This window comes from Diceros bicornis, chromosome 31 (assembly GCF_020826845.1).
Source record: "Diceros bicornis minor isolate mBicDic1 chromosome 31, mDicBic1.mat.cur, whole genome shotgun sequence".
Taxonomy (NCBI): Eukaryota; Metazoa; Chordata; class Mammalia; order Perissodactyla; family Rhinocerotidae; genus Diceros; species Diceros bicornis.
This window is the reverse complement of record NC_080770.1, coordinates 34,624,519-34,652,291: the sequence shown is the minus strand read 5'-3', so window position 1 is coordinate 34,652,291 and position 27,773 is coordinate 34,624,519. Positions and strand designations below refer to the sequence as shown.

The 27,773-nt window shown below is 48.5% G+C and overlaps 1 protein-coding gene across 7 annotated transcripts in view; it reads left to right on the top strand.

Annotated features, from left to right (window-relative positions):
- Positions 1 to 21,866, top strand: part of KIAA1549L (KIAA1549 like) — a 288,867-nt gene extending 267,001 nt beyond the window's left edge. For 4 of the 7 annotated variants that reach the window (XM_058527183.1, XM_058527182.1, XM_058527179.1 and 1 more), the window contains 4 exons: positions 8,118 to 8,215; positions 10,476 to 10,624; positions 11,737 to 11,888; positions 17,245 to 21,866. In XM_058527183.1, coding sequence (XP_058383166.1) covers positions 8,118 to 8,215; positions 10,476 to 10,624; positions 11,737 to 11,888; positions 17,245 to 17,526 — 681 coding nt within the window. In that variant the 3' untranslated portion in view covers positions 17,527 to 21,866. Of the gene's footprint in view, positions 1 to 8,117; positions 8,532 to 10,475; positions 10,625 to 11,736; positions 11,889 to 17,244 lie in introns of those variants that run through there. The other 3 variants (XM_058527188.1, XM_058527184.1, XM_058527186.1) reach the window with 3 other exon arrangements.
- Positions 21,867 to 27,773: the final 5,907 nt, after the last annotated feature.

Genomic DNA, 27,773 nt, shown 5'->3' with positions numbered 1-27,773 from the left:
AGCAAATAGCTAACAATACACACTAGAAATGATGACCCCAAGTTCTCGCCGAGCCCCCTTGTGCTATGATAATGTGGAAATCAATAGAAAAGGTGGCAATTTAGAATGATAACTATGGTTACTTTTCAGCTTCCAAAAAGGCAGCACGTCGAGCTCTGCCAGAGGCTAGTTGGAAGCTGGTGGTTTGATGCCCGTGGCAGGCCGCTGGCATTTGTGTCAACGTGGCAGCCTGGGATTTCTGCACTGCAGGTCAGGAGACTCGTGATCATATTTTACCCCTTGAATCTGTGAAGAACTGGACTCAACACCAAATGACCAATCCAATTTTGCTAGCAGCTGTAATGGGTCTGTGCCAAGTGGAATGAAAACATCCTACAGCCTTCCCATTGGTGTCGGAGTAGGGGATTCCGAGAAAGGCAGCAAAGAGAAAACGTCTCCCCACTAGAGGCTTTACAGATGGAACTGACAGTAATAATAACAACAACAACAGCAGCCGCCATCTACTGAGCTCCCACTGTGTACCAGACACCAAGCTAAGTGCTACGTGGGCATTCTCTCTTTTTTTTTTTTTTGTGAGGAAGATCAGCCCTGAGCTAACATCCATGCTAATCCTCCTCTTTTTGCTGAGGAAGACCAGCTCTGAGCTAATATCTATTGCCAATCCTCCTCCTTTTTTTTTCCCCCCAAAGCCCCAGTAGATAGTTGTATGTCATAGTTGCACATCCTTCTAGCTGCTGTATGTGGGACGCAGCCTCAGCATGGCCGGAGAAGCGGTGCGTCGGTGCGCGCCCGGGATCCGAACCCGGGCCGCCAGCAGCGGAGCACGCGCACTTAATGCACTTAACCGCTAAGCCACGGGGCCGGCCCGACATTCTCTCTTCTAATCAAACAACCGCCCTCTGAGGTCAATATGATTATCCCTGTGCACTCAGTGAGGAAACTGAGGCCTGGGGAAGTAGAGAAACTTGCCCAAGCTTACACAGCTGTGGAAGGCAGAACTGGGGCTGCCACACGCTTCCCGGCCCCGGCTGAGAGCTGTGGGCAGGGCCTCCAGGCTCTGATGAGAGCTCCAATCTCCAAACCTCGGGGTAGGACCTCATAAGTAAGCTTACCCAGTTGGAGGGGCTTTTGTCCGTTCCTTTCATTGCTCCTCATACAAGAGATATCTCTATTAGGATGAAATTGAGAATTTTACAGTCTTTTTTCCTCCTCTGCCCTCAAAAACAAAACAAAACAAAAGACCCCTCTCTAAACCTCTGTTAACGATGAGATATGCAGACATGTCAGGGATGAGTTGGCAGCTACCACAACACTTAGATTCAAGAGATGTTATATTTCTTGTGTTTCTCCAAGTAAATCGGAGTCTCTTCTGAGTTCCCATCAGGCCAGGTGAGTGGGAAATTCACCCATCAGGCCAGGTGAGTGGGAAATTCACTTATGATTGGGCCCCTCCTCCTCTGGTTGCACAGATGTCATTGTCAGTTTGGTGAAGTTGGAACACTGGGAGACGGTCTACCCCGGGCACTGTGGGTGGGTGGTCCAGCTCTCAGGAGTCCTTGAAGGTCCGCCACTTGGTCACACCTGGGCCAGCCTGGGCATGGGGGGCTCTACCTCTGGACTGCCCTGAGAAATCCCCCTTGAAAACCAACTGAGTACCCAACATCTGGCAGAAGCATACCCCGCTAAGCTTAGACAAATCATTCGAGTGAGCAAAAACCAGTTTATACAGGAAGGCTTCATGGGAAGAGAGAGAGGGAGGGAGGAGAAGAGGTCTGGAGACTACTTATCTCAGCCCACAAACTCAGGTGTGCAAGACACATAACTGTCTTTATTTTTCTGTAATCTTCTCAATCTCGGCCAAAAGCTCAATCTTGGCCAGTTCAGGGTCTCCCTCCCTATCCCTGGGTTAAGCTTATTTTGTGGGGAAGGTACACGCATGGTGCAAAGCATGGTAAGGGGGTAGGGAGAAGCTTCAGTATCTGGTCGGAGTTTGTCCACATCTAACAACTCTGGCTGGCGTCCCTGAGAAGTCCTAGTTTCTGTCTAGGTGTTAGTCCAGGTAGAACACCCCTGTATCCTGGTTCTCCTGCATACAGGCTTTCTCCAGACCCCTTCCTCCCTGCCTCCCAGGCTTGACTGTGCTCATTCTGTCCCTCCCCCTCTGTCTCCGTCTCTCCCTCTGTGTCTCTCTCCCTTTGTCTCTCTCTGTCTCTCTCGTGCACACACACACACACCCCTGCCCCTCTCCCCTCTCTAGCAGCTTTCTCATATTTATCCCTCCCACCCCCCAGAGTGAAGCAGGACCCAGAGCCCCTTCTCTAGACCATCAGCATCTAAACTTGCTCCAGCTCTCTTCTTCACATCCAGTGGATGTTATCTCATCTAGGGGCAGAGCAGCCAGAACAGACCTCACTTCTTCCAAATCTCTTGTTTTGGCATCAGCCTTAGGCCTTGAGTGCTTTAGGGCTTAGGTTTTTGATATTCAAAATCCTAAACTCTTGCAATTCAGTATCTTTGGCTTTTGAAACTCCAATAAGAGGTGGCTCTTGGGCTATCTACAGTGGCTGTGGCCTTCCTTCCCTGGGGCAGGAAGGTGGGGTACCATCACCGCTTGGGGCAGGAGAAGGGCCCTGGATTCAAGGAACTGTGTGGTGTCAAAAGTCTTGGTTACGACAATTACCCTATCAAAATATTATCCTGTCTCAGAAGAATATCACTTACTGAGTCCCTGTTGTATGCCAGCTATTACACTGACATATAAAATGAGTCTTTCAAATAGCCTTTGAATGGGGGTATGATACTGTTACTTTCAGCATCTGAGAAAGCAGGCACAGAGAAGGTAAGTTGCTTGAGGTCAAGCAGCTGGTAAGGGTCAAAGCCAGGATTTGGATTCAGTTTTGTCTGACCCCAATCCCCCTGCACCACACCATCCTTTTCCCAGAATGGCGAGACAGTGCCCTTAACTAGCTGTGTGATTCTGGACAACTCAGTCTAACTCTCTGGGTTCAGTACCCGCCTCTGGTCAGGTAAGCCGTGTGGGCTCAGTGTCTCCTGCTCTCTTCCCAGCTTGAACCTTCTGTGATTGCCTAGGCCCCGGAAGCCTCAGATATTGCTCTATCAGTAGTAGCTCTGGTGACCTGACAGATCAAGATAAGCACTTGGTTTTCAACACAGGATTAGTCTTCAATTACCAAGCAACTATTTTCAACTAAATAAGAACTGTTTTCAACTAGACAAGTGTTTTGAGAGGTTCAGGGGATTCGATCGGAGATGTAAAGAAACTTTCCACTCCAAACAAATGGACTGAAGGTATATTTTATTATATAGAGGATAGTAAAGGTGATAGTCTGCAAACAGATCTGAATAGGTCAAATATTAAGAGGGAAAAACATCAGCTCGACTGGAAAGGGAAAACATCCACATCGACTGAAGGGAAATGACACAAATCAACCGGAAAGAGAAACACCAGGTTGACCGAAAAGAGAACACCTCAGATCGGTTACTCACAACATCCACGCCCCACTGCTGGGGAGAGTCCCTTCAATTGACACAGCTGAGTGGGAATCCAATCATCAGAGGTCCTGGGCAGGGCATCCGCTCCACAGGTGAGACTTTCACCAGGCCTCGGTTTCCAGCAGTTTATATAAGCAGGTACAGAGTTTACAGAGCAAGCATTCAGTGTTCCCATGCACAAATGGTTGTCAGTGGCGTACGTGCACTGAGCCTCCTGGCCATCATCCCGACCCGGCAGTTGTGTACGTACATTGTTTTCCCTGGTTATAGTCCCAGCCCGGCACAGATGGCCAGTCTGCCCCAGGCCGTGACACCCAAAGGACCTTGAAACTCTTACAAATTGCAACTATCTCCATGGGAGAAGGGCCAGTTTCCACCACACAGAAAGCTGCTCTATATTTCTTTGTATGCTGGTGGCTGTCGGTTAATGGAACAGCCAAACATGGCTGTACTCATGTCAAGACAACAAGAACTACCCTTCTGGAAGATTCTACTTTCTGCACTGGGATGTAAAGTTATCTACAGCTGCATGTAGACTTAGGTGGACACTTGTGCTGCCTGGAGCAGCATTCTCAGCAATGTCAGCAGGAATGGAAAGATTGGCGCATCCACTCTGATCTGGGGCTGACTTTCTGGCAGTGGACAAGGGCCTCCAGTGAGGGTGGGTTGGCTTTGTCCTGTCAGTCCTTCTTTCCCCCCAAGGCAAAGCCTGAGACCCCCTGACCTTTCCTCCAGCCTCAGGCTGCCCCCTTTGACCTATCACGTTTGTAGTGCTACCCTTGAAGTTGATCTTGACCAGATTCCTTCTCCTGGAAGGATGCACACGCACAAGGAGGGACCAGCACACAGTGGGTCTCACCTGGGCCCACTCTCCCCTGGGATTGCTGGAGAGGATGGCCCTGATCCACCACCCGACCCCCTATCCAGGGACACCAGGACAGGCACTTGGAGCAGACTGTGGTCGCCTTCTTTCCTTCTACTTTACAACCAAACTTCTGAGCCAGAGTGTTCTACTCTAGTCACACCGTCGCTCCTTCCACCTCGGAGACCTGAGACTTGTTTACAAAGACCGGCTTCAGTTCTGAGTCTCTGAACTCTTTCCTATCCAGAGGGCAGGGATCCCAAAAGAAAGTGTCCTTGGGCACCAAGCTGGCCACCTCACAGCCACTGTCATGGAACTGGGTACTTAGAACCAGGCAACAGTTTTGAGTAATAGCTTCCAGTGGGATCCCAGTTACAAAGCAGCCAGTGGGGAGGCAGGTCCCAAATACAAGAGAAAGGAGCCAGAATGCGAAGCCAGCAGGACTGTGAACCGTGAGGAACCTGCACAGGGGAGGCAGGAAGACACTGGGGGGATTCACTCAGCCCTCGAGCACAGGGCATGGGCTGCCTTTTTGCTTTTTCTGTGGCCCCTGGGGCTGCCCCAGGGCCCTGAGGATATCGTCCAAAGGGAGCTGTCTGATCTCCTGTACAGTCTGGCTTTGTACCTGGAAAAATCTTCCAAAGAAGGTAATTGCCTTGTTACTTGTCCAAAGTTCAGAACTTTTAATCAATTCTTTTGGTGAACTGCTATAGCGCAGACACAGACATAGAAAGTTTTGTCTTAGCTAGAAAACTCTACTGACTATAGAATAAGACTTCCGGGAACCAGGGGTCAAATAGGTTGTCTGTCTCCTCCACTGAGTACCGTGAGAGGCCAGAAGAGAGAAGAGGGGCTTATGAACCCCTTTCTCTATTTTGGGAAAGGCATGTCCTTACTTGTTGGTTTATCGATGATAATGGAATGCAAAGTTGGAATGACGTCCAGGACAATGATTTTCAAATTCTCTGCAAATCCTTAGGGTTCATTGAAGTTCCCAAGGTGTCATCATGTAGGTAAGCAAAGGGCCAAATTCACCAGAGCACCTGCCCCCACCTCCCAACTTCAACCAGAGAAGCTCTGCTTTAATCTGGTCATGTATTTGGGGTATGTCAAAATGATTTCATGGCTAGAGAAATGTTTGTTTGGAAGCCTGTGAGCTACTCCAATGCCTTATTTCAAAAGGAAAACAAAAAAATGAGGTGCAGAGACTGAATGACATGTCCACAGAAAATGAATGGCTGAATCAAGACAAGAGCCTGGGTCTCCTGACTCCTGGTTCACTCAAGAGTCATTCAGCAAATAGTTAGCACTGCTAGTGCTTGGTAAGGTGGGAGTACCAGAATGAGGGAGACATGGTTGCTGAACCCCAAGGAGCTCAGGATCTACTGGAGGTTAAGACTTTGGTTCCCTGAGTACACCTTAGCATCCATAGTCTACTGATGCTCAAAAAGTGGAAATGCAGCACGGTAATGTAGCTTTCCGTATTGATACAGTCAGCATCTGTAGATCTGGGCAAATGTTTTCTTTCACTCTTGTTCTGGAAAGTTAGTATTGCTGGTACACTTGTGGGTTGACAGTTATTTTCTCTGAGCACTTTGCCTTCCATGGTGCTATTGAGAAGTCATCTGTCAGTCTAACGGTCATCGCTGTGTAGGTGCCTTTTCTCTCTGGCTGCTAAGATCTTCTCTTTGCTCTTGGTATTTTATCATTTAATACAATGTATCCAGGTGTGTGTTTATTTTATTTATCTGCTTGGAATATATCCTACTTCCTGAAATGATTAATTTATTGATTTTATCAATTATAGAAAATTCTTAGTCATTACTTCTTAGTAATTTCTTCAGTTCCATTTTTTAGTTTATTAATTCTCTCTTTGTCTGTGATGAATCTATTAGTTAATTCCCCTATGTTGAGTGTTTTATTTCAGTAATTCCATTTCACTTCTAAAAGCTCCATTTGTTCTTTTGCAAATCTGCAAGATCATTCCTGATAGTATCTCTGTCTGGTCAATTAGTTTTTAAAAAACATTTCTTCCGTTGTTATTTTCTGTTTTGTATCTGGAAATTTCAAACTCTCAAGTCCTTAAAGGTCTAAATCTGTTTGTTTTTTATGACTTCCATATATGTTTTCTGGTCTTTGATTAGGAGCTCCTGTTTGCTTCATCTTAATCTGTGCTAATCCTGAGGGCCTACTTTAGAGATACTTTCCTCCAAAGAGGACTTATAGTCGCTTCTGCCTGAGCACTGCCAACCTCCCTGCATGGAAGGAGCACTGTCAGCCCTTCCAGGTTGGCTATGAGCGTCTTGGGTTCACCTGCCTCCTCTCGCCCTGTCCCAGGCTCAATCTCTTGACTGATTGCCAATATCGCATTTGTCTTCCAGGCAACCCCACCTTCCCTATTTGCTTGCTACTCACTAGTTCCACCTCTGGTTTCAACTCATGGTTTTATTTAGTTTGCTGAGGTGGGGGTAGGGCGAGTGGTAGGTGGAGTCTTTGAGATTTCCCTTACATCTTGCAATTCCCATAGTGCATTAAAAGGTATGCTTTATCCAGGATCTAGTTGTTATTTAGTGGGCTTGCAAGTATGTGGTCTGCCATGATGCTGGAGGAGAAGACTCATTCAGTTTACAGGATCCTATTTATGGATTCCCTCTGCTGCTGCTCTTTGTCCTGCTGCCTTCAGGTCTCAAGTCCTGTCATCTTGTTCCTCGAGAGAGCTGGCAGGCCATGATACCAAAAGAAAAAGATGAATGAGAAGCACACGTTCAACTTTGTCTTCCCAGAGAGTATTTCTAGATTTCCTCTCTCTAAAGAAGGCTGTGGCCTGGCTCTCTGATCCTGTCTGTCTCTGACTATTGTCCTTTTGTCCCCTCAGGTGTTGATTAAAGTCTTCACTTTAGTGACAGTTCCAATCCTTTATCTTTGAATAGAGCTGTATCGATTGCAGAATACTTACACATACACTGACTTCCCAGGTCTTCTCAGCACCTCTCTGAGCAAGGCATCCTTGTCTCATTCCAGAAGAGGACATGGAAGCCCAGAGAGGTCACGTGACTTGCTTAGGGACTGAAAGTCTGTTCATCAGCAAACCAGGCCCTCTGCCCACACCTCCTGACTCCAGACCCATTGCTTTCCCCCACTAAACCTGCTTTCCATGAAACACAACCAATGATTCATTCATTCACCTCATATGTATTGATCATCTGTGATAAACCAAGTGCTGCTCCAGGCCTGAGGAGGACGTAGCTGACAACCAAGCCCCTGCCCTCATTACAGTCTACAGGTGGCAGATAATAAATAAACAAGCAATGACACAATATAATTCCAGAGTGACAATTGCTATGACAAAAAATAAAGCAGAATATGGAGATACATTAAATGGGTCTCTGGGAAGAATGGGCTGGATGAATGAAATGAAGGAAGGAGCCCTGGGAACACCTGGGAGAAAAGCGTCCCGGGGAGAAGGAGCCGCATGTCTGAAGGCTGGAGGGGGGCGAGAGCTTGGCAGATCTAAGAACAATTGAACGACTGTGGCTGCAGTGCCTGAGCTGAGGGGAGACAGGTGAGAGGTAAGATAGCAGGCGGGACTGGGAACATGTTAAAAAAGACTGAAGGGCAAAGTCTGAGGAAGGAAGGAAAGTCTGACCCCGTAAGTTTGCTTCCTTTTAAGTAAGAAGAACCTGTGTGTTGACTGACTCTGGGTTTTAACCAGTCTCCCTCTATTTGCTTGTCTCTTTCACAGGCCTACAGGTTTTCCCAGCTTCCTGAAATGGTCATGGGCTCTCCCCCTCCGCCTGTACCCCCCCGGACTGGCCCTGTGGCCGTCGCTTCTCTCAGGCGGTAACACATGCCTTTCTTTGCCTTGTTTGGAATATTTGTCGTACCCCGAGACAGGCTTCCTTCATGCCCGCCCACTCAGGGTACATCACCTGGACAGACAACCAGGTGCCTGGGGTCCTGTGAGTACTGTGAAGAAGAGGGGCCCCAGAGGGTTGACCAACTTTCTTGTCATTTTAAATAGAAAGTCCTGTAGAACGCACAATTGAAGCCCAAGGTCAACTTCCCCTTATTGTGAAAGCCCCATACCCTGACCTTGAACATCTAAAAACTACTCCAGCTCTGGCCACCACAATGACTACCTCAAGTCTGGGTGCTTCCTGCCGTGTGGGTGCACTCAGAAGCCCCTTTGCTATTTAGGGGTGGGGTCCAAGAGGCCAGGCAGCAGCGTGTCTAGGCACCCACCCCAACTCTTGGCTTCCAAGATGGGGCGGCTGAAAGCCCATGAATCAGATATGTCAAGTGTGGGCGTATGGGCAGCATTCTCTTTGCTCTGTAATGATATTGAAAGCACAGGTTTTTAATAAAGATAGACAAGAAACACAAGCGTGAGCAGTGGGACAGGCTGGAAGAGTCATCATGTCCCTGGCTGGGAGAAACAGCTGTGCCCGCTGCCCCGGCCCTCCTACCCCAGCCTCCCCACAACATGCTGGTCACACCCTATCTGTGGACCAGAGGCCTGGACTTTGTGAAAATGGTGAAGAAAATGAGTTTCCCTCAGGAACGGCCCTGCCCTCATTTCCAGTGGTTTAGAATGCCGAGCTGTGTGTAGACACCACCCCTTGACCCCAGGCGAGCTCAGGGTGGGTGGGAAGCAGCAGACCAGGGTTCCATCTAACCTGCCAATAACCTGCTGTGTAACTCCAGGCAAGCTGCCTCCCCTGTCTGGGCCCTGTTTCCTTATCTGTAAAATGAGGGCAGTGGCCTAAATGGTCTCAAAGGCTCTGGGATTCCTCAAAAGGGGTGGAGTGTATGGGGCAGAACCCAGGAATTTTCCTGGGAAGGGTTTTCTAAACGAGTAGCAGATGCCTGGAACAGCATGCAGGAAGCCAGTGCTGTGGGAGTGAGCAGGCGGGAGAAGGAGGGAGGGATGGGGAAAGGCAGGGAGACCCCACACTACTGATCGTCCGGCAGCCATCCTGAGTATAGTCAGATCATCACACCCTCTGTGTTTAACCCTCCCTGGGAAGTAGGAGGGGGCTACTCCGTTCCTTCTGATGGTTCTGGATGGGAGGCGCTTCACATCAGCCATTGCAGTAGGTTAGCCGAAGGCCAGCATCTATTTCATTTCTTCTCTCAACTACCAGTCTCCTCCCATGTCCTTCTGCACGATCTGCCATCTTTGCCAAATACAGGAGGTCACTGCCCTCCATATAAACCCAGAGCATTAGACCAGGGAGGAAGCTTTGAGATGGAGTCATCCACCCCTTTCGTTTTACAGACAAAGAAGGTGAGGCTCAGAGAGGGGAGGGAGCTAGAACCCCAACCTCTGCTCCCCACCCGGCCCCCTTGATGTGGCTCTGTGCTGCTCTTACTGTGACAGCCACTCTTCTGCTCAGAGGGTGGCCCTGTGGGCTGGCAGCCTGCCACCTGCTGTGGCTGCCTTAGCCTCCCTCCATTTGAATTTGAGGAGAGCCTGAGGTCCCTCTGTGAAAGGCAAGAGAGACCCGCTAAACCACCCTTTATAATAGCGGGGAGGCGGGTGCCGGCCGAGCCCAGGCTGCCCTCTTCTTACGTGGCTTCTGAGCACTAAGTGGAAATATGATGTGTTAAATTGGCCGGATTCTCTGCTTGCCTTGAGACCAAAAAAAGAAAAACTGTGTTCTCTCATTCATAATGCCCAGAAAGCGCCGGGCCCCTGCTCTTGCTCCCTGCCAGTAGCAGCAGGGACCGTGGTCCCCAGCCCTCCCGGGTCAGCAGTCCTGGTGGCAGCAGGGGAGCGACCGGGCTCCAGAGGAAGCCTTCTCATTGGCTGCCCATGATGTCATCCCCTCCCAGGTCGACCACCCCCAGTTCCCACCGGCGCTAATTGCTTGGCTTATTTTTATGTGGAAATTAAGTGTTCTACTCCCCGGGGACACAAGAGCCGCCCTCAGGGGAGCACTGACCTTGAGTATCTAAAAGTGGCTCCAGCTCAGCCACCACGCCCGCCGCTGCAAGTCTGGGCGTGTGGCGGCTTTGTTATCTGGGGCGATGCGGGCTGAGGAACGCCCCCTCGCCGGCCCGGGGACCCGCCCCCTGATGCAGCGCTGTGCCCCCACAGGTCCACCTCGGACGTGGGCAGCAAGACCAGGACGGCCGAGGCCGCGGGGCCCGAGCCCGCCCCGCTGCACGACAGTGCCGCCTTCGCGCACGTGTCCCGAGGCCCCGTGTCCGTGGCGCAGCTGGACCAGTCGGCGTTAAATTACTCAGGTGGGCCGGAGGGGACAGCCGGGCGGAGCCCGCGGGCATCGGCCCAGCCCTGCGCCCCAAACCCTCACTCTACCTCCTATCCCCACCCAGCAGTCAGAGCCGCTGCATTTCCCAGCCCCCTTGAGCTCAGGAGCCCTGGCTAGAAAACTACTGCTGTATTTTTTATAAGGATCTGAAATCGGGCGAGCTATATGACAGTCGGCATATATGTTATCATTTTGCCAGACTTCAGGGTTTTTTTAAATTGTTACATATATCTTCAAAGCATTACAGATACAACCATCCACCCCATCTCCTTCCCCTTCTCCCCAGAGGTAATCACAGTCCTTAAGCAGTGGGTGTTAACCTCTTGTACATGTGTATGTGTATACAACAGTATATATTAATGCTTTATGTATTTTAAATTTACGTAAGTGATGTCAAGCTATACATTTCCTTCTGTACTTTGTTTTCTTGACTCAGTGTCTTCAAGACTTCTTCAGGTTGCTCCATACATAGAGATCTAGCTCACGCCGTTAAACTGCCGCGTGGTTTTCTATTCTATGATAAGCCACTGTTTATCCGTTCCCCTAGTGGGGGGCATATTGGTAGTTTACAATTTTTTGCTATTACAAACAGTGCTGAAGTGAACATTGAGGTTTGTACATGCCCTAATTGGTTTTTTAGTTTATTCAAACCATACCTTTTAGTCTCATACTGCAGGCGCTGAGCTGTCCACACTTACTAAAGCACTCTCTGTGGCCAGAAATTCCTCCAGTGGAATCCATTCCTTTTGGTTCCTTTTCTTGGCTCTTTCCCTGGGAGGGAAACACCTGGACCCTGGGGTGTCATTTCCTCCTGCCAGATGTCAGAGGTGTTGGGATGGGGACGAGGGAGTTGATGAGGGCTCAGCGAGGGGAGTTGAGGTGTCATTTCTCTAGAAAGCCAGGTCTGAGTCACAGCAGATGATGCCTCCGTATTGACTGGGCAGGTGAGCAGGGCCCTGGGCTGCAGGTGGAGGTCTGCTGTCTCCCATTTCCCCTCCCCCGATGCCAGCTTCTCCCTGCTTGTGCAGATGTCTGCCCGCGGGCGGGTGCTGGCCTAATCTGCCCTGTTCCCCTCCTCCACGCCAGGTAATACGGTGCCAGCTGTGTTCGCCATCCCAGCTGCCAACAGACCCGGCTTCACGGGCTACTTCATCCCGACGCCTCCCTCGTCCTACAGGAACCAGGCCTGGATGTCCTATGCAGGGGAGAGTGAGCTCCCGAGCCAGTGGGCCGATTCGGTGAGACCCTTGCTGATTCCTCACCACTTCACCTCTTGACGCTTTTCAGGGAGGGAGGGATGAGAGGCTGAGGCTGTGTTGTTATCTCAGCCCCTCCACCCACGAGGCCGCCAGGGGCAGCCATCTAGAGGAGACGGTGTGGTCAGGTGGGGTGTCCTTTGACAGAGGAACTGAGACCTGCCTTCTGGTCCAGGTTCCAGCTCTTCCTAGCACGGCGACCTTAGTCAAATAAATTTTTATAATAACAATGAGGCGTGTGCCAGGCTCCACGCTGGTGCTTGATTCATGTCATCTGACGTTGTCCTCAGACAGTCCCACTAGCTGGGTATTGTTCCCATGACGCTTCCCACCATGCAGACGAGGAAACCGAAGCCTCGTCAGGTGACAGGACTTGTCTGAAGCCACACAGCTTTAGTAAGGTGCTAAGGCCAGAATTCAAACCTGCGTCTGGGGCTGGCCCTGTGGCTTAGCGGTTAAGTGCGCGCACTCCGCTGCTGGCGACCCGGGTTCGGATCCCGGGCGCGCACAGACGCACCGCTTGTCCGGCCATGCTGAGGCCACGTCCCACATACAGCAACTAGAAGGATGTGCAGCTATGTCATAGAACTATCTACTGGGGCTTTGGGGGAAAAAAATAAATAAGTAAAACAAACCTGCATCTGGATGGCTCCAAAGCCTGTGTGAAATTTGGGGGGTTTTTTAGGTTTAAAATTCTGCAAAAAGTTTAGATGAAATACCAGAAAATGAAGTGTTAGACCCCAAGACTGAACTCCCTTGCCTGTGGATCCTGAGGCTTTTTGTCTGACTTCCGGCTGAGGACTGTCTTGCATTCGTCCCTTGTTTCTCTCTTCATTACAAGTAGGAGCATAAGGTGCAGTGGACCTGGCCCAGCCTGGACCCAAGAGGGCAGCAACCAAGTGAACCTGGATGTTCACACCCAAACCTGCCTCTGAGTCACCTGTTAGGGGCTGCTAAGTGAAAAAAACCACGCCAACAAGATTATAGCCCAGTGAAGGCTCTGGAGCGGGCTGCCCTGCTCCCTGTGTGAGACCGTCCAGCATGGATAAGAAAGGCAGGCTGTCTCCCCAGGCCGAACCTGAGGGCCCCGGGGCTGGATGTCATTTTCGGGTTTGGTCTCAGTATTTGAAATATATCCTAGATTTAGGAAACACCCTGACACCCAAGGCCTGGGTTGTCTTTCTTTCTGTCCAAACCCCTGGGGTCCGTACTTTCCATCCTACAGGCTCAACTGAGCTCAGCGTTGGTGTCTGCTCTTACTGCAGTGATGGCACATCTAAAGCTCACCATCGGGGTAAAGGTATCCTACATGTAGTAATTTTCTTGATGATCAAAGCTTACCCCTTTAATTTCCAAAATATTTAAAAATATATGCCATCTTGCATTAAAAAAATTCTGGAATCAGCTATATCCTTCTCCTCTCCTTCTTTAAAAGAAGAACATAATTTGTCTTTAACACGTGATTCGGCATCAAAGTTGTTATTATTATGCCTCACTATACTAAAGTGACATTTGCGAGATGGGCTCTGATGGCTTATCCTAATAATAGGATTATTGCCCCTACGTCAAACATCTCCAAACTACTATAATATTTGGAGTTATTACAAGGCTCAGTATGTCTTCTCTTTCTCTGACCTTGTTCCCAGCTGGCACTTTATATTGCTGTCAGTGTCCGCACTTCCAGAGATATACTCACCCTTAAATATACTTTTCCTAACGTGCTATTATCTGCAAATGAGGCGTGTCTGAGCCAGGTAGAATTGTTGGTAAAGTTGGAGTGAATAAGCTCCAAGAGAGTGATGGGGGAGGGGTTCCCTGCTGTGACATCACAGATCTTCATGTGGGATTTCATGACCTCTGTTTGGGTGGTTTGTGGCCATATTTTCGTCCTCTCTCCTGCTCAGCTGACATCACTGGGTGTGAGCTGATCAATTCTGGGCTCATGTGATGCCTTAATTCCACTCACAGTCTAAACACACGTGTGCTTTTCAGAAAGTAGATGATACTTAATTGAGCGAATTAGACAGTAAACCTGCAGCTGTGTGGGCTCATCCTCTGCATGCAGAGTCCCCTGCATGTTTGGAGGAGTCAGCCAGAGGTATTTTCCAAAACCTTGGCCCTTGCCCTCAAGACCCTTACAGATGAGAGCTTAGCCAGGCTTATGGCGACATCCCGATGCCATTGGGTTCATATTGCCTTAAAGATGAAGGAGAAGGAACCCAGCAAATCAAAAACTCACCTTCCCGACAGGATGACTCTATCATTCTGGGCCCTTCCTCCTCAGTGTGAGAGCTAGTTTCCGAGTGGTTGTTTTTAAGAAGAAGGTGATTGCTGCGGCCTGAACGGGTCTTTCCTGGAGCCCAGTTACCCCCTGTAGTCAAGCAGGGCGGTGTGCCGGTGCATGGAGCACAGCAGCCAGGACCCGAGCCAGGGAGGCCAGCTGGTTTATCACGTGTAAAAGACAGTACAGGTCAGAGGGACCAGCCGTCAGCTTGATAAAGATACCCCATCGGGCAGAGATTATGTGCACCCTCCACATCTGTGTGAGGAGAAACAGCCCCACCTCGTTGGGATGTCTGACCTTCCTGAACCTGGGTATCCAGACGTAAGGAGCTGGCTTGGATAATCACCTGGGCCTGGGCTGACAGAGAGGTTTCATCCTTGCTGCTGGATGGAGGAAGGTTGAAGGGGCTTCCAGGCCCAGCAGGAAAGTGTGCTGGGATCCGTAGGTGACACCTGCCGCGGACACTGGCTGGGGAAGGAGTGGTGTTTGCCAGCCTGGATTTTGGCTGGCAAGGTGTGATGGCTCTAGCCTGAGGAAGAGCTTCTCATCTCCTCGCCTTCCTGAGGCTCTCCAGTGGAGTTGGCTGTCCCTTGCCTGTCCCGGCTGCCAGCACCAAGACGCTTGATGCTGCAGAGCTGAGGGTCTCAGGAGTGGACATGGACTCTTGGCTCTAGCTGAACTTGAAATGCAGGGAAAGGGGATGTGGCAGCTCCCTTCACAAACATATGGCACCAGCTGGTCAGCCTTCAGTGATTTCAAACTGTGCTCCTCAGGACCCGGGATCTGAGAGGCTCCCTGCTGTGTACCATGCATGATTCTAGGCATGGGTGCTCGGCGTTAAGCAAGCGAGACACAATTCTGCCCTCATGAACCTGTTGGCCTGAGACAGTGATGAGGTCACGCGTGATGACTGTTGCGCTAGAGAAGCTGCCTGGAGGCACCTTACAGGGAGCCCTCGACTGATGCAGGGCTGGGTGAGGGCTCCTGGCAGAAAGGAAGTTGAGCTGAGACCTGAGGTACAAGTTCCGTGTCCTGGCCTTGGCTCTGTTACCTTGTCACCTGTATATTCCCAGATCTCGGGGCCCAAGGACTCGCACAGTCCGACTGTGGTTTTCCTCTAAGATGCAGGTGAAATCTGCCAGCCCTTGTGTACAGAGACCCATTATTAGCACCTATTTGCCACTTGGTCTTTCTTTGCCAGGCAGACTTGGGACATCCATCCCCTTACTTCCTCCCTCACTTGGGTCCTCACTAGCTATCACTTGGCCCCTTGAGGTAGCCTCAGAATTCATCTCTTCCTGACCTCCAGTGGCTCCACCTCTAGAGTCTTCTTTCTAAAATACAGACCCTCCCTCTCTCTGCCTGACACCCATCGGTGGCTCCCAGGCCAGGCGTCAGGCATGCATCTCGGAAACCTGCCTTCTCAGGAGTGGTTGTTGGAACATCCCTGTGGGGAGAGGTGGGGGGCTGCTTGCCTACTACACATTCACCCATCTGAAATTTCTGAATCATCACCCAACCCCATCCCACTTCATCCTCACCAGGGCCCGGTTGCATCTATGTAAAGAATGGAAACATGCTGTATTCCTCAGAAGTGTGCCATAGAAAACTTAACTCCAAAGCCTGGCATTCAGCATCTTTCTGATCCGGCCCTGCCTGTCTGTCTTTCTTGAGCTCCTGCTACACCCCACATACCCTCTCTGGTCACCCAACTCACCCAACCTCCCTGGGTGCACCATCTTCTATGCACCCCCATGACTTTGCATATGCTTTTCCTGCTGCCTGGAATGGCTCTCCCAGCTGGTCTCCCTGGCAACAGCCTATTCATCTTCCAGACTCAGCTAAGCTGCTTCTCCCTGAAAGCCGCTCGACTGCCCCTACCTGCCCTGTTCCCTGCAGCACCCTGGGGTGCTGAGTCGTCCACAGGCACTTATCCCGAGCGTTCCGCCAACATTCTGGGATAGAAAGGGCTTTGTGGGGCCAGCCTGGTGGCGCAAGTGGTTAAGTGTGTGCATTCCGCTGCGGCGGCCCAGGGTTCGCCAGTTCGGATCCGGGGCACGCACGGACGCACCGCTTGGCAAGCCATGCTGTGGCAGCATCCCATATAAAGTAGAGGAAGATGGGCATGGATATTAGCCCAGGGCCAGTCTTCCTCAGCAAAAAGAGGATTGGCAGATGTTAGCTCAGGGCCAATCTTCCTCACCAAATAAATAAATAAATAAATAAGCAAATAAATAAAATTAAAAAATTAATCTACATTATTTAAAAAAAAAAAAAAAGGCCTTTGTGGACCAGCCTGGAGCAGCATCCCCGACAGGGGCACTGTTTCTGTGGGAAAGTCATCCCAAATTCTAAATCACTGACTCGTCCTTATTACTAGAAGTGTCCATATATTTAAACATAGAACTGTGTGTCTTTCACTTTTAACGAAAAGAGAAAAATTTTTCAAGAAACCAAGATCGTATTCCAGATCTAAAACATTATAGTGTGGTGACTAACTTGCGGCCCTTGGAGCCAGAGCTGGGCAAAGCATGTCTCTGTGGCTCTTAGCTGTGTCATCTGAAACTGGCACTCTTTGCTTCGGTTTCCTCTTCTGTGAAATAAGGATAACAATACCTACCTGCTAGCTTGTTGCTTTGAAAGTAAAATGCGACCCCGTGTGGGAAGCCCTCCGCACAGGGCTCATTCAATGTCAGCCATCATCATCAACAGGAAGCCCCGGGTCCGCTGAGGGCTGTAGAGAACAACACTTCTGTGGCTGGGTTGTGCTGACATTAGAAAGGTAGCAGGTAGATTCAGATGTGGACTCAGGTGTGTTCCAACTGTTTGCAGCAAGGTTTGAAACACCCATTTAATTGCTCCAACTAGCATATTCAGGGAGTCCGAATTACCCACTTTCTAAACTAACTGTACCTGTACAGTGGTGCGTGGTCTCTATTTTCTTCTGAATCTCTTTCCTGGTCCTCGGTCCCCTCCTGCTCCCAGTATCACACGTGTCCTGTGATTTGAGCCTCTTCCTAACCCCATTCTCTTCTGCCCAAACGTCCCTTGCAGGTCCCCCTCCCAGGGTACATCGAGGCCTACCCCCGGTCACGGTATCAGCAGAACTCACCGTCCAGGCTCCCCCGCCAGTACAGCCAGCCGGCCAGCCTGCACCCCAGCTTGGAGCAGGCCCCAGTGCCCTCGGCGGCGGCCTCGCAGCAGAGCCTGGCAGAGAATGACCCGTCCGACGCACCGCTCACCAACATCTCCACGGCAGCCCTCGTGAAGGCCATCCGGGAAGAGGTGGCAAAGCTGGCCAAGAAACAGACGGACATGTTTGAGTTCCAGGTCTGATGCTTTGCCCAAGGGGCTTCCACTGAGGAAGCCGTCTGCGGTTCTCAAGCCTAAGGTGTTGGGACTTGAGACACAGACGATGTGTGAGTCTTTCTCACCCTCAGTTTCTCAAAAGGTGAACAGTAGGGCTTCTGGGAAACAGGACACTCTTGAACGACCTGCTTCTCGGCTTATTCAGCTGATTGTAGGTCAAGAAGTACCTGCCTGGGAACATATGTTTGATATTCTGTTGTGTTAAATGTTTGAACTGTGGGCGTTTTTCTCTGTGGAGCCTTAGTCACGAGAGACTGGCAAATCTGCAGATTCCTGTCCAATGCCACATTTTCATAAATCACCAGAAGGGGGAGGACAGAGCTCTGACTTTGTTGACCTCTGCATGTTAACTGTTTCTGTGTCAAAGGCAGTGCAGGCGGGCGATGCAGCCCCAGACTGGACTCTCTCTCCTTCAGCTCTGACCACAATCGTTAAAATCACCTCTGGTCTGTAAGGGAGGCACTGACTCCAGCCAAGAAACTTGAGTCCTTTTCTTTTAAAGGTTCATATTCAAAGTCAGACGAATGAATTGGATGAAAATCAGCACTGTCAGTGCCTGCACTTATAAACAATCCTGACTCTTTTTTCCCTCATTAATTAAACAAAGGCCCAGAAAGAGAGAAGATGAGAAGGAATGGTGGACTCGTGTTGATAGGTTTTGGAAAGCTGTTGTTATTTTGGACATAGAGTACCCTCCATCCAGCTGAAAGAGAATCGGTGCTCAGTGCTTTTAGGATCCTCCAAAAGACAAACAGGTATTTTAGGATCCTCCAAAAGACAAACAGGTATTTCCTTTGCCCTGCAATGAGGGTGGCCTGAGAACGAAGCTTCTGTCTTTAGGGGATAATAGATACATAGACTTTTAAAGAAAATCTCTGTCTCTTCAACAATGATGTTCAGCTTGTGCTGCCAAGTGATACAGAAGGAAATAGTAATTGATGCCTGTTGCAAGCAGGCATGGTGGAGCCTACAGTCTCCCCAGGCTGCAGCCTCTGTTTCTAGAAGCTTCTGAATGTAGAAAATCTGTTGATTTGTTTAAATGTAAATAACATTTTAAAATGTGTGTGGAGTTAGCCAGTTCCCCCACCCCGCCTCTGGCACCCGTAGTTACTGGATGCAGAGGACGTTTGCTGAAATGACAGGGCTGCTGACCTTGTGACTGTAATGTTGCAGATCACCCTCCTGGGCGTGGTGGGCATGACGAGTGGGCCTTCTGAGCTCTGGGTGGACGCGGCCTCCCAGCCCTGAGGCACCAGCCGCTAACTGTCAATGCAAAAGCAAAACAGCTACTGACTTCCCGTAGCCCTGGGGAGGGGACACTGGTTCCTCACCAGCTTTGGGAGCCGTGTACAATGTCGGGGCTTACGTGGTGTCTATTGGAGAGCAAGGTCCTGTGCTGCCTTCACCCGTGATCCCTCTGGCTTCAGCTGTATCCATACCCTCTGAGCCCACCTTTCCATTCTCCTCATGAGTTTCTTTGGTCTTTACTGAGAGAAGGTGGGAATTTAAAAACTGAGAGAAGAGTAGGAGTGGAACTGATTAGAATGGGAGATTCAAACTATCAAAGCACAGACTTTTCAAAGAAGCTGTTTTTATTTCCCACTGGCAAGTTGCCCTTTCTGGAATGTTCCGGAGATGATGTGTCATGGAATCCCGAAACTAGTCTCTTGTTTGGATGATATTGGTAGTGTCCTTTTGGTATGCTGGTTGATCTTGCATAGTGTTAGTTTTTTGTTACCTAAAAAATATCAGCTATAAATAAAATGTATTTTTGTAATTTCCATGTGTATATATGGTATATTTCTACCAATGGCCAGTTGTTATAGTCCAAAACCTAAATCAGCTTGCAAAACACTGTGGACAGTGCAAGATTTTATTGACAGATTAACACAATGCCTAAGTCTATCCAAATAGGTATTCAATGCACTTGAATGAACAAAGAGCCAAAGAAACTCAGCCTTTCCATGCAAATGAGTCTGATAAAGTCAGCTACATTGTCTCACCTTATCAATAATATTAATCTTCATCAGTGCAATGATATCAACCCAGTACTTTGTCTACTTGGTAAATGCCTGGAAATACTTTATGTGAAAATGAAGTTTCAAGACCTTAGTGTAATTAAAATGTATGCACATGCTTCAAAGACAATGTCTGAGCGTGGATCTTCCAGTGACTTACAGAGAGTGAGCTACAGTAGGCAGTGGTATGGCTCAGCTTGCTAAGAGGATGGAGAAACAAATCAGATCCTCCCTTAAACTAGACACCACAGGTTTAAGAATAGTATCTGAGAGGAGAACCTGAAGCTGAAAAGAAATCAATCTGTTTATGTTTTCCCACCAATGGGGAGATAGCTGCCATTGTTTCATTTTTCTGTGAATAAGACATGGTCCCTTCTTTGAAGAGTCTCCTGACCTCATGGAGGTGTCAGATACCTGGACAGCTGGCTCTGAGAAAAGGCAGATGGTCCAAAGTGCCTCATGGAAGTGAAAATAGAGTTTCATGAGATCCCAGAGGTTCTGTGTTCCTCACGACCCTCCAGATAGCTGAAGAAGCCACAAAGGACCTTGGAGACCTCGGAGAAGGGAGCAAGAGTCCAGAGAAGTGGAGTGACTTGCCCGAGGACGCCAGCCCAAGCCTGCTGATTCATGATCCAACTTGCTTTCCATGTCACCATGCTGCCTGCACGCTTGTCTGTGACACATTTCTTGAACTGTGCTAGGAAGTTTAAAAAGTAGACAAAGGTCATATGAGGGGTTCCCTACGTTCCTGTGAAGAAAAAAGGTGATTAAATATGTAAAGAACTTCAGACAAAGTGTATAGAGGACAATGCATTTGTGGCATAATAAACATTTTTCAGAACTAGTTTTGATGTGAGTTTTCTGCATTCGTGAAAAGAAATGCATTTTGGCCTTTTCTGGAGAGTGCCATCAAGGAAATGGTGTTCTCAACTGCTGTTCAAGACTGTAGAGGTGTATTCCTCTCTCAGTGCTATGGACCCAGGCAGGGAGGGAGGCCATGACAGCTTGTCATTGTGAGGTAGCAGATTCTTGCTCCCTGCGTTGGGGAGGGGTGGCAATCTGGTGATGCAGGAATGTAGTCTGAGATGCCGGTTGTTACCTCTGGAGCAGGAGGTCGCCTCTTTCAGGGTGTGCTATGGACTGAATATTTGTGACACCTCCAACTAATATGTTGAAATCCTAACCCCCAAGGTGATGAGATTAGGAGGTGCCTGGGTCATGAGCAGAGCCATTGTGGATGGGGTTAGTGCCTTTATAAAAGGGACCCCAGAGAGCTCTCTTGCCCTCTCTTCTGCCATGTGAGGATAAAAGAATAAGTCAGCAGTCTGTAACAAGAAGAGGGCTCTCACCAGAACCCAACTGCACTGGCAGCCTGATCTCAGACTTCCAGTCTCCTGAACTGTGAGAAATAAATTTCTGTTGTTTATAAGCCACCTGGTCTATGGTTCTTTGTTATGGCGGCCTGAGCTGACTAAGACAGGCTGGATTATGTAAGAATCAATTCTGGGGTCCAGGGAGAAGTTATATTGTGCATTTGTTAATTTAAGAATTCAGCAGAAGGGCATGTACTTTCTGAGCAATTTTGATGGAAGAATGGATAGGAAATTGTTGGATTTGTGATTAAAAAAAAAAAACCTTCTGTGAGAAAGTTACAGGTGAAGGAGGAGAGGAATTTACTTACCTAACAGAAATGCTTCTCTAACAGGCAGAAATTAGAGAAATGGATTAAAAGATTCAAATATTGATTAGAGATAAATAAGCTTCTTTTTTCTACATAACACACAGGCACTCAAAGTCTAATAAATAAAATAACAGATACTATTTTAAAAGTTCGAGAACAGAATTTAAACTTAATCCATTCCTTCTACCACACACCAGAAAGTAGTTCGGACTTTTCTACAAAAGACAGCCAAACACTCTTAGGGAAGGATAGTAATTTAGCTTGGAGCAGTGACTGACTCAGGTCCAAGTGTTAGACATTAAATCCTGCCATTTATCCACCCTTGAAGGTGATCTAGTCAAGGAACTTTGCAAGGACTAGAAACCATTTCCACTTGCTCGGGTGCAGGGCTTGACGGAGAGGACACAGGCTGTTTCATAGAAACAGAACACAGCTCCCGTGTGCACTCACACGCTCTCCCTCCACACGAGCTTCCATCTCTGTTTCTGTCTGCAGTTCTGCTCAGTTCTCTGCTCCCCTCGGCCTACCAGCTGTCTCTGTTTTCTCATTAGCATGTGTGTAGCTGAAAATCCACCCCAGGACCCACTCCAAGCAAGCTTTCCTTTCCGGTCCCCGGACCTCGCTGACTACCATCTCTGTGCCCCTTAGGGCAAACTCTTGAGAATCTAATTGGTCCAGTTCATCTACCTGTGGGTGAGGCCCCCTTGGGTCAGGAGTCTATCCGAACAGCTGTAACCAGGGAGGCAGGGGCGTGTAGGACAAGCCTGGGCCCCTGGACCTACCCTTTCAGTGAGGGCTTTTGTAGGGGGCTGGTACCCAGAGGAAGGAGCATGAGCCGGCAGGACCTTCAAAAGGAACCTGCTGTGGACTGGAAGTGACCAGTACTCCCAGGATGCCGGCCGGCAGGGGAGCAAGCCCCCTGATACTGCCACAGGGAGGAGAGGGCATCCTTGACGTGCACAGCAGGTGAGGCTGTATGAGCTTGGAACCCTGGAGGACAGACCAGCCCTGCCCCAACCACTTCCCACCCCAACACCAGTACTACCGATACTGCTATTGGGTCTAAGAAGTGATTTCTGACCAAGGCCGGGTGAGCACAATGTCTTGCTCAGCAGACAATAAATGCTTGTAAATTGAAGCACGTGATCTCAGCTCAGGTACGATGAACGCCTGCACAGATGAGAAAGCCGACAAGCCTCTCAACAGAGTCTTTTGAAACAAAATTCATTTCAAGTGAAATTGATGTTATTGTGGCTCTACTCTTCCAAATATAACAAGTTAGTGTTCCGAGAATTAAAAGGTCTCTTGATTTCTTTAAGTGAACTGTTACAGAATCCCAGCCCATGATAAATGCTAAAATGTAGGGTGTTTCTGAAAAAGGATATTTAAGAAATAGAATTAAAAGTGCCAGAATCAAGTTCTTTCAGGAGATATTAGGTTCTTTGATTATGCAGGTTTCAAAAATAGGGAAATTTGTGATGTGGCAGAATTTGTCTTCATAGGTCAAGCCCACACTTTAGGGAAAGCCATTATGTAATGAAATCTAGAAATTGATTATTTTCACTCTGACCTTGGCCAGACTTTTGTAAATTATGGAGGGAGGCCATCAATGTATTTTACATAAATTAACTCTGGCCTCGTCTTATTTTCCCCCATCTCTACCTTTTGTCTAAACTCACCCTCAACCCACACATACACTGAGGAGAGAGGTTTGTATGGAAGAAAATCACGGGAGTATCATCGGTCTGGAAATTTTGAAAAAGGCATAAATAGCCAAGGCTTTGGGCAACTCACTTGAAACCAGTCCCTGATCCCTCGTCGTGATCGGTGCTGCCTGCCCCCGTGGTGGTTGTGAGGAGCAGGAGGCATCACGACTCTGAAAATGCTTTGAAAGTTACATTTGAAGGTATTCTTACTAAAGTCTTAGCTTCATAATTCAGTTTTATCCCGTGAAATATTTTAGCTCCTTCTATCCAATGAACTAATTTGTTCTATAAAATAAAAAAATAAAGGCATTCCTAAGATTGGCAGTGCCCACAAAAGCCAGCCTCCTGCAGAGCTGCGTTTGCTGCTGTTGCTGTGGTTTGGAGGACACGTAAGTGCTCGCACACGAGCTTTCACTCCGGGTGGAAACGCAGACGGGCGCTTCCCGCCGATCGCGGCAGACACCCCGGGCAAAGACACGTCCTGAGTAGCAGCTTAGCCTGTAGTGGTGGTCACTGAATGGTTTGCTTTCTAATAGCTTTGTATGTCCTGGGCCTCTGCCACAAAGAGAGTGTTCATATACTGTTGGAATTTTTTATTGTAAAATAAAATGGCAAAGGCTTTCATACCCCAAAACCTGCCTGCTTCTCATTCTGCCTCCTCCAGATGGTGAGCTGGAATCCCCTTCCCAGCCCCGCTGCACAGCAGTACCTACTGAGGGTTGTTACAGAACAGTTGCAGGCCTGGCAGACCGCTTGTGGTCTCAGAAGCTGTCCTAGCCCGGAGCATGAGCTCATCAGCCAAAAAGAGCTTACCCCGGCCCCTCCGCAGGCCCCAGAGAAGCAGTTCCAGCCTATCCGTGACTGTATTCGTGGGACACATGGTGTCCCAAGGCAGAATAAGCCAATGTCTGCTCATATGCCCTTCTCAGAGCATGAAGAAGTCCCATCCAGGTCAGTGGCTCCCAAGGAGTCCAGGGATGACATTGGTATGGGACACAAACTCCAGAGACCTCCTACCTCTCCCACCCTGTGCTAGTCCCAGGAATCAGGATGCCTGCTGTGTGTGCAGCCCTAACCTGAGACCAGGTACTATACTCCATGCTCTGCCTCTGGTCTAAGCTGATTGGCCATGAGACACATCCAACACAGAAGCTACAAATTCACAGGCTGGCCAGCTACAAAAAATGTGGCTCAGCACATGGGGCTGGGCCAACTGGATTCTCTCTCTAGGAAATACCAAGAAGCAGAGTCTGTTAGCAGCAGATGCTGAGACGGAATGGCTGAGACCCGGAGAGTCCATGACGGGGTATATTCAAAGCAGAGGTGTAAGAAAGCAGAATACTGAAGAAGAAATGACCTTGAGACCTAGGAGATTCAGAGTGTAGGGAAGAAGGCCCGTCTCCTGTAACAAAAATAGACAAACAAAACCCAACTCTGACTGTTTCTGGGGAGTCCCTCTGCCCTGATGGAGAGCCACAGCCCTGGGCCGTATGTGGTTCCACTGAGACTTGGGCAGCAACACAGTGCTGCTTCTCACTGGAGCCTAATCTGCTGAAGCTGTCTGCAAGGGCTCAGAAAGTACTTAGAGACTGAAGAGGCCACTTTTTACTCCTCTCTCTGCCCCTCTGTAAAGAGGACTCAAATATGCACAAAAGACACCCAAAGCCACTAACTTGCTGCAGTGGTGAGGAATAAACTTGGAGCCACCACAAAATGCTTTTGTGGGGCTCACCCTGGGGACCAGTGGGCCCAGGAACTAAAGGGTTCCCTGCGCCTCCATTTTCTTTTTCTTTCCTCCTGGACCCTGGCTGCTCTTAGCTTTCAGGACAAATGAAATGATGAAGTGAAAGGAAGTGGTGGTGCCTACTTCAGTCCAGGAATGGCAGACAGACACAGACCCAGGGAGCTGGAAAAGGCACATGGGAAACCCAGCCTCTCCTTGCTGCATCCCCATCAGAAACAGGACAGCAAAATCATTCCAAAGGATGATCTCTAGGCTTCTCTGAGTAAACATCACGCATCCAACTCATGAGCTCTGCTGGCCACGGGAAGGCCGGAAGAATATACCCAAGAAAGAGTGTGGGACCAGGTCAGAGAAACATTAGTGAGGGTGATGTCGATTGCCCGTAAAATGTACACAGATGGTCAGTGAGAAACATGATTGCTCTGAATCTCTATGACCTCTGGGAGGTACAATTATGACAAATACTGGTTTGTACAGTTGGGCACTTCATTTGAACAACATTTCAGTGTTCATGTTTGCACATGGACAAACCCACATTTAGGGAGAGACCATCTGACTCATTGGAATTGAAATAAAAGTTTTGTTTGCGTAACAGTTTCACCACCAACCTCTCCTCTAAGCCAAAGAGCTCTGGCAAACTCTTGAAGGGAAAAGCACTCAGCTTACCTGGTCTCTGAAATGGGCTACATGAGCTTGCTGTGGACTCTGATGGGCCTTCACTGAACATACAAAAGAGCTTGCTTTTGCCCCTGATGCCCACTCCATCACCCAGCCCCTCAGTCCTGGTGGCTGAGGGCTTTGGGAGACCCACAGGGCCTGTGGAAGCCACACATATCCCCAGAGATGCTATATTCCCAGAGATGCCTACCCAACCTAATGAAAAATCAGGCTACCGCCCAGATGTCTTCTTTATGGGACATTTAGAGACAGCTGGATTTGGGACAGAGGGTCCAATCAGCCGGATGGTGGACTGGATTTCTCGTGCTGTATCCTACTCTGCTAGGATTTGCAGAGGCAAAGGCGGAGGCTGTTTACATGCTCCTGAAGAAGGCCATTTTCTAGGTCAAGTTTTGGCAGCACCAAGAAAAAGGGCTTCAAAAGTCTTAAGACTATGAAAACAAAGGGCTGCCAAATTGCCTGAGTTGCTTCGTGGATTAATATTCAGGGGCTTAGGGAATTAAAAGATCTTCTTTTTAATTTAAGGTTTTGTCTCTAAAACAGTATGACCCAGACAAGCCTTCTGTGCCCAATTCTTTAGAATGGGTCCAAGTAAAAGAGAACCCAAGGCCAAGACCAGAAACCAGACGCTGTGACTGAGCAAACAGAAGCTGTCTTTCTGCCAGGGGCATGCAAGTCTGCGTGTGGTTTTATCCTGTTGATAACTAATCTTTCATTTAAGTGGAACTGTGCCGGAAGCTCTGATGGAATCTTCCACACAGCCGTCCATTCGATCCTTCATTGGCTGAGCAAACATTTTCTGAGAACCTGCTGTGCACCAGACACGTGCCAGGCGATAGGGATCAGTGGTGAGCAGAACACAGTGCAGCCCCTCACAGAGTCCATGGTCCAGGAAGATTGATGCACACAAAGCCCAACATGTGAAGGAATCATTATTCATTCAGTGCCTTTTCTGTCTCGTGAGAGCCAGCCAGGTAACAGCCGAAGTCCCCTTCTTTCTGGAAACATTTAGGTTTAGGAGAGGAGAGACTCTGCAGTTGCACCTTCTGATTATGTGACACAGCTTTCCTTCTCCAATTAATAAGGTGCCTGCAATATCCCCACGAGGATAGAGAACAAATTGCCAACTGCCAAGGTTCAACAAGCATTACAAACCCAAATTTCAGGGCTGTCACCACCAAATGAAATCAGGAGCCCAAGCTGTAAGGAAAGGAATAACCGATTTGGGGACTATACTATGCCATCCAGATGAAAATTTCAGGAACCACATATTTTATGAATGAAACCACACTACATTTAACACTCTCTCTCTGTATTGTTCATATCAATAAAGTGCCACTCAGAATTTACTGGATTATTAATGAATGGGTTTTGGTTTGTATTCCGCCTCTGAAATATAGTGCTATATCTATGGATAGATAGGTGAACCAGGCAGAGCTTGGCAGGGAGAGCGTCTTTGCTGCCTAAGTCTGTTTAGCTTAGTTGAAATTGTGTTTGTTTTTTTCTTGGCAAATTTGCCTATGAAATAAAGCACATTGTCTTACTGATAATTTTCTTTCCAAGTTGTTAGTGGATATTTGTGTTCACATTTTGTCTTTTCTTTTACTTAATATTTCTTTCCTCATTCCCCATAAGGAAAAGACTTTAACAAGCATTTACAAATTCTGAGAATATTAGAAATTGCCATGGGATGAACTGATGTGTCTTGCTGTTTTTGAAATTATAGGACTCCAAACTCTTAGAGTTAGAGGAGAAACTAGTGGGGAAATTATCCAGCTTTGCACCCTGCAATCAACACAGGATAAACCCCATGCCCTGTGTACAAGATGCTGCCTAACCTGGTCGGAGATTAAGCAGAATTAGGGCTTCAGAAAGGCAGGTACTCAAAATGAGTGGAGGGGAATGAAGAGGAAAGGAGATGGAGAGGTTTTAAGTGTAATTTGACATTTAGGAAAAAAAGCAATGTAGTCACCATGGGGTGCGAGGGGGGTAATTGTCTTGGTTTTAAATTACATATGGGGTGAGAGGGCACCAAAATCTTCTCAGTCTGGGGCTTGAAAAGGTTTTACTCTAGCTCTGAATTGATGTCATGACTACTGTTATCACACTCGAAAGGGATCTCTGTCTTAGGATTTGGAGTCATCCAGACCTAGATTTGAACCTCACCTTTACCACATTTTAGTTGTGTTACTTTGGGCAAGTCTTGTCCCCCTCTGGGCTTATCTGTGAAATGAAGATAAGATCTGTGAACTTAAAAGCAAATTCACCTGTTATTTTATCCTCAAAATGAGTTTATTTGGGAACAGCCAAAAGAATTGCAATTCAGGATGTACAAACCATAAGCAAATCCGGAAAACAAAGGAGGGGAGCTGCTTCTATAGAGAAAA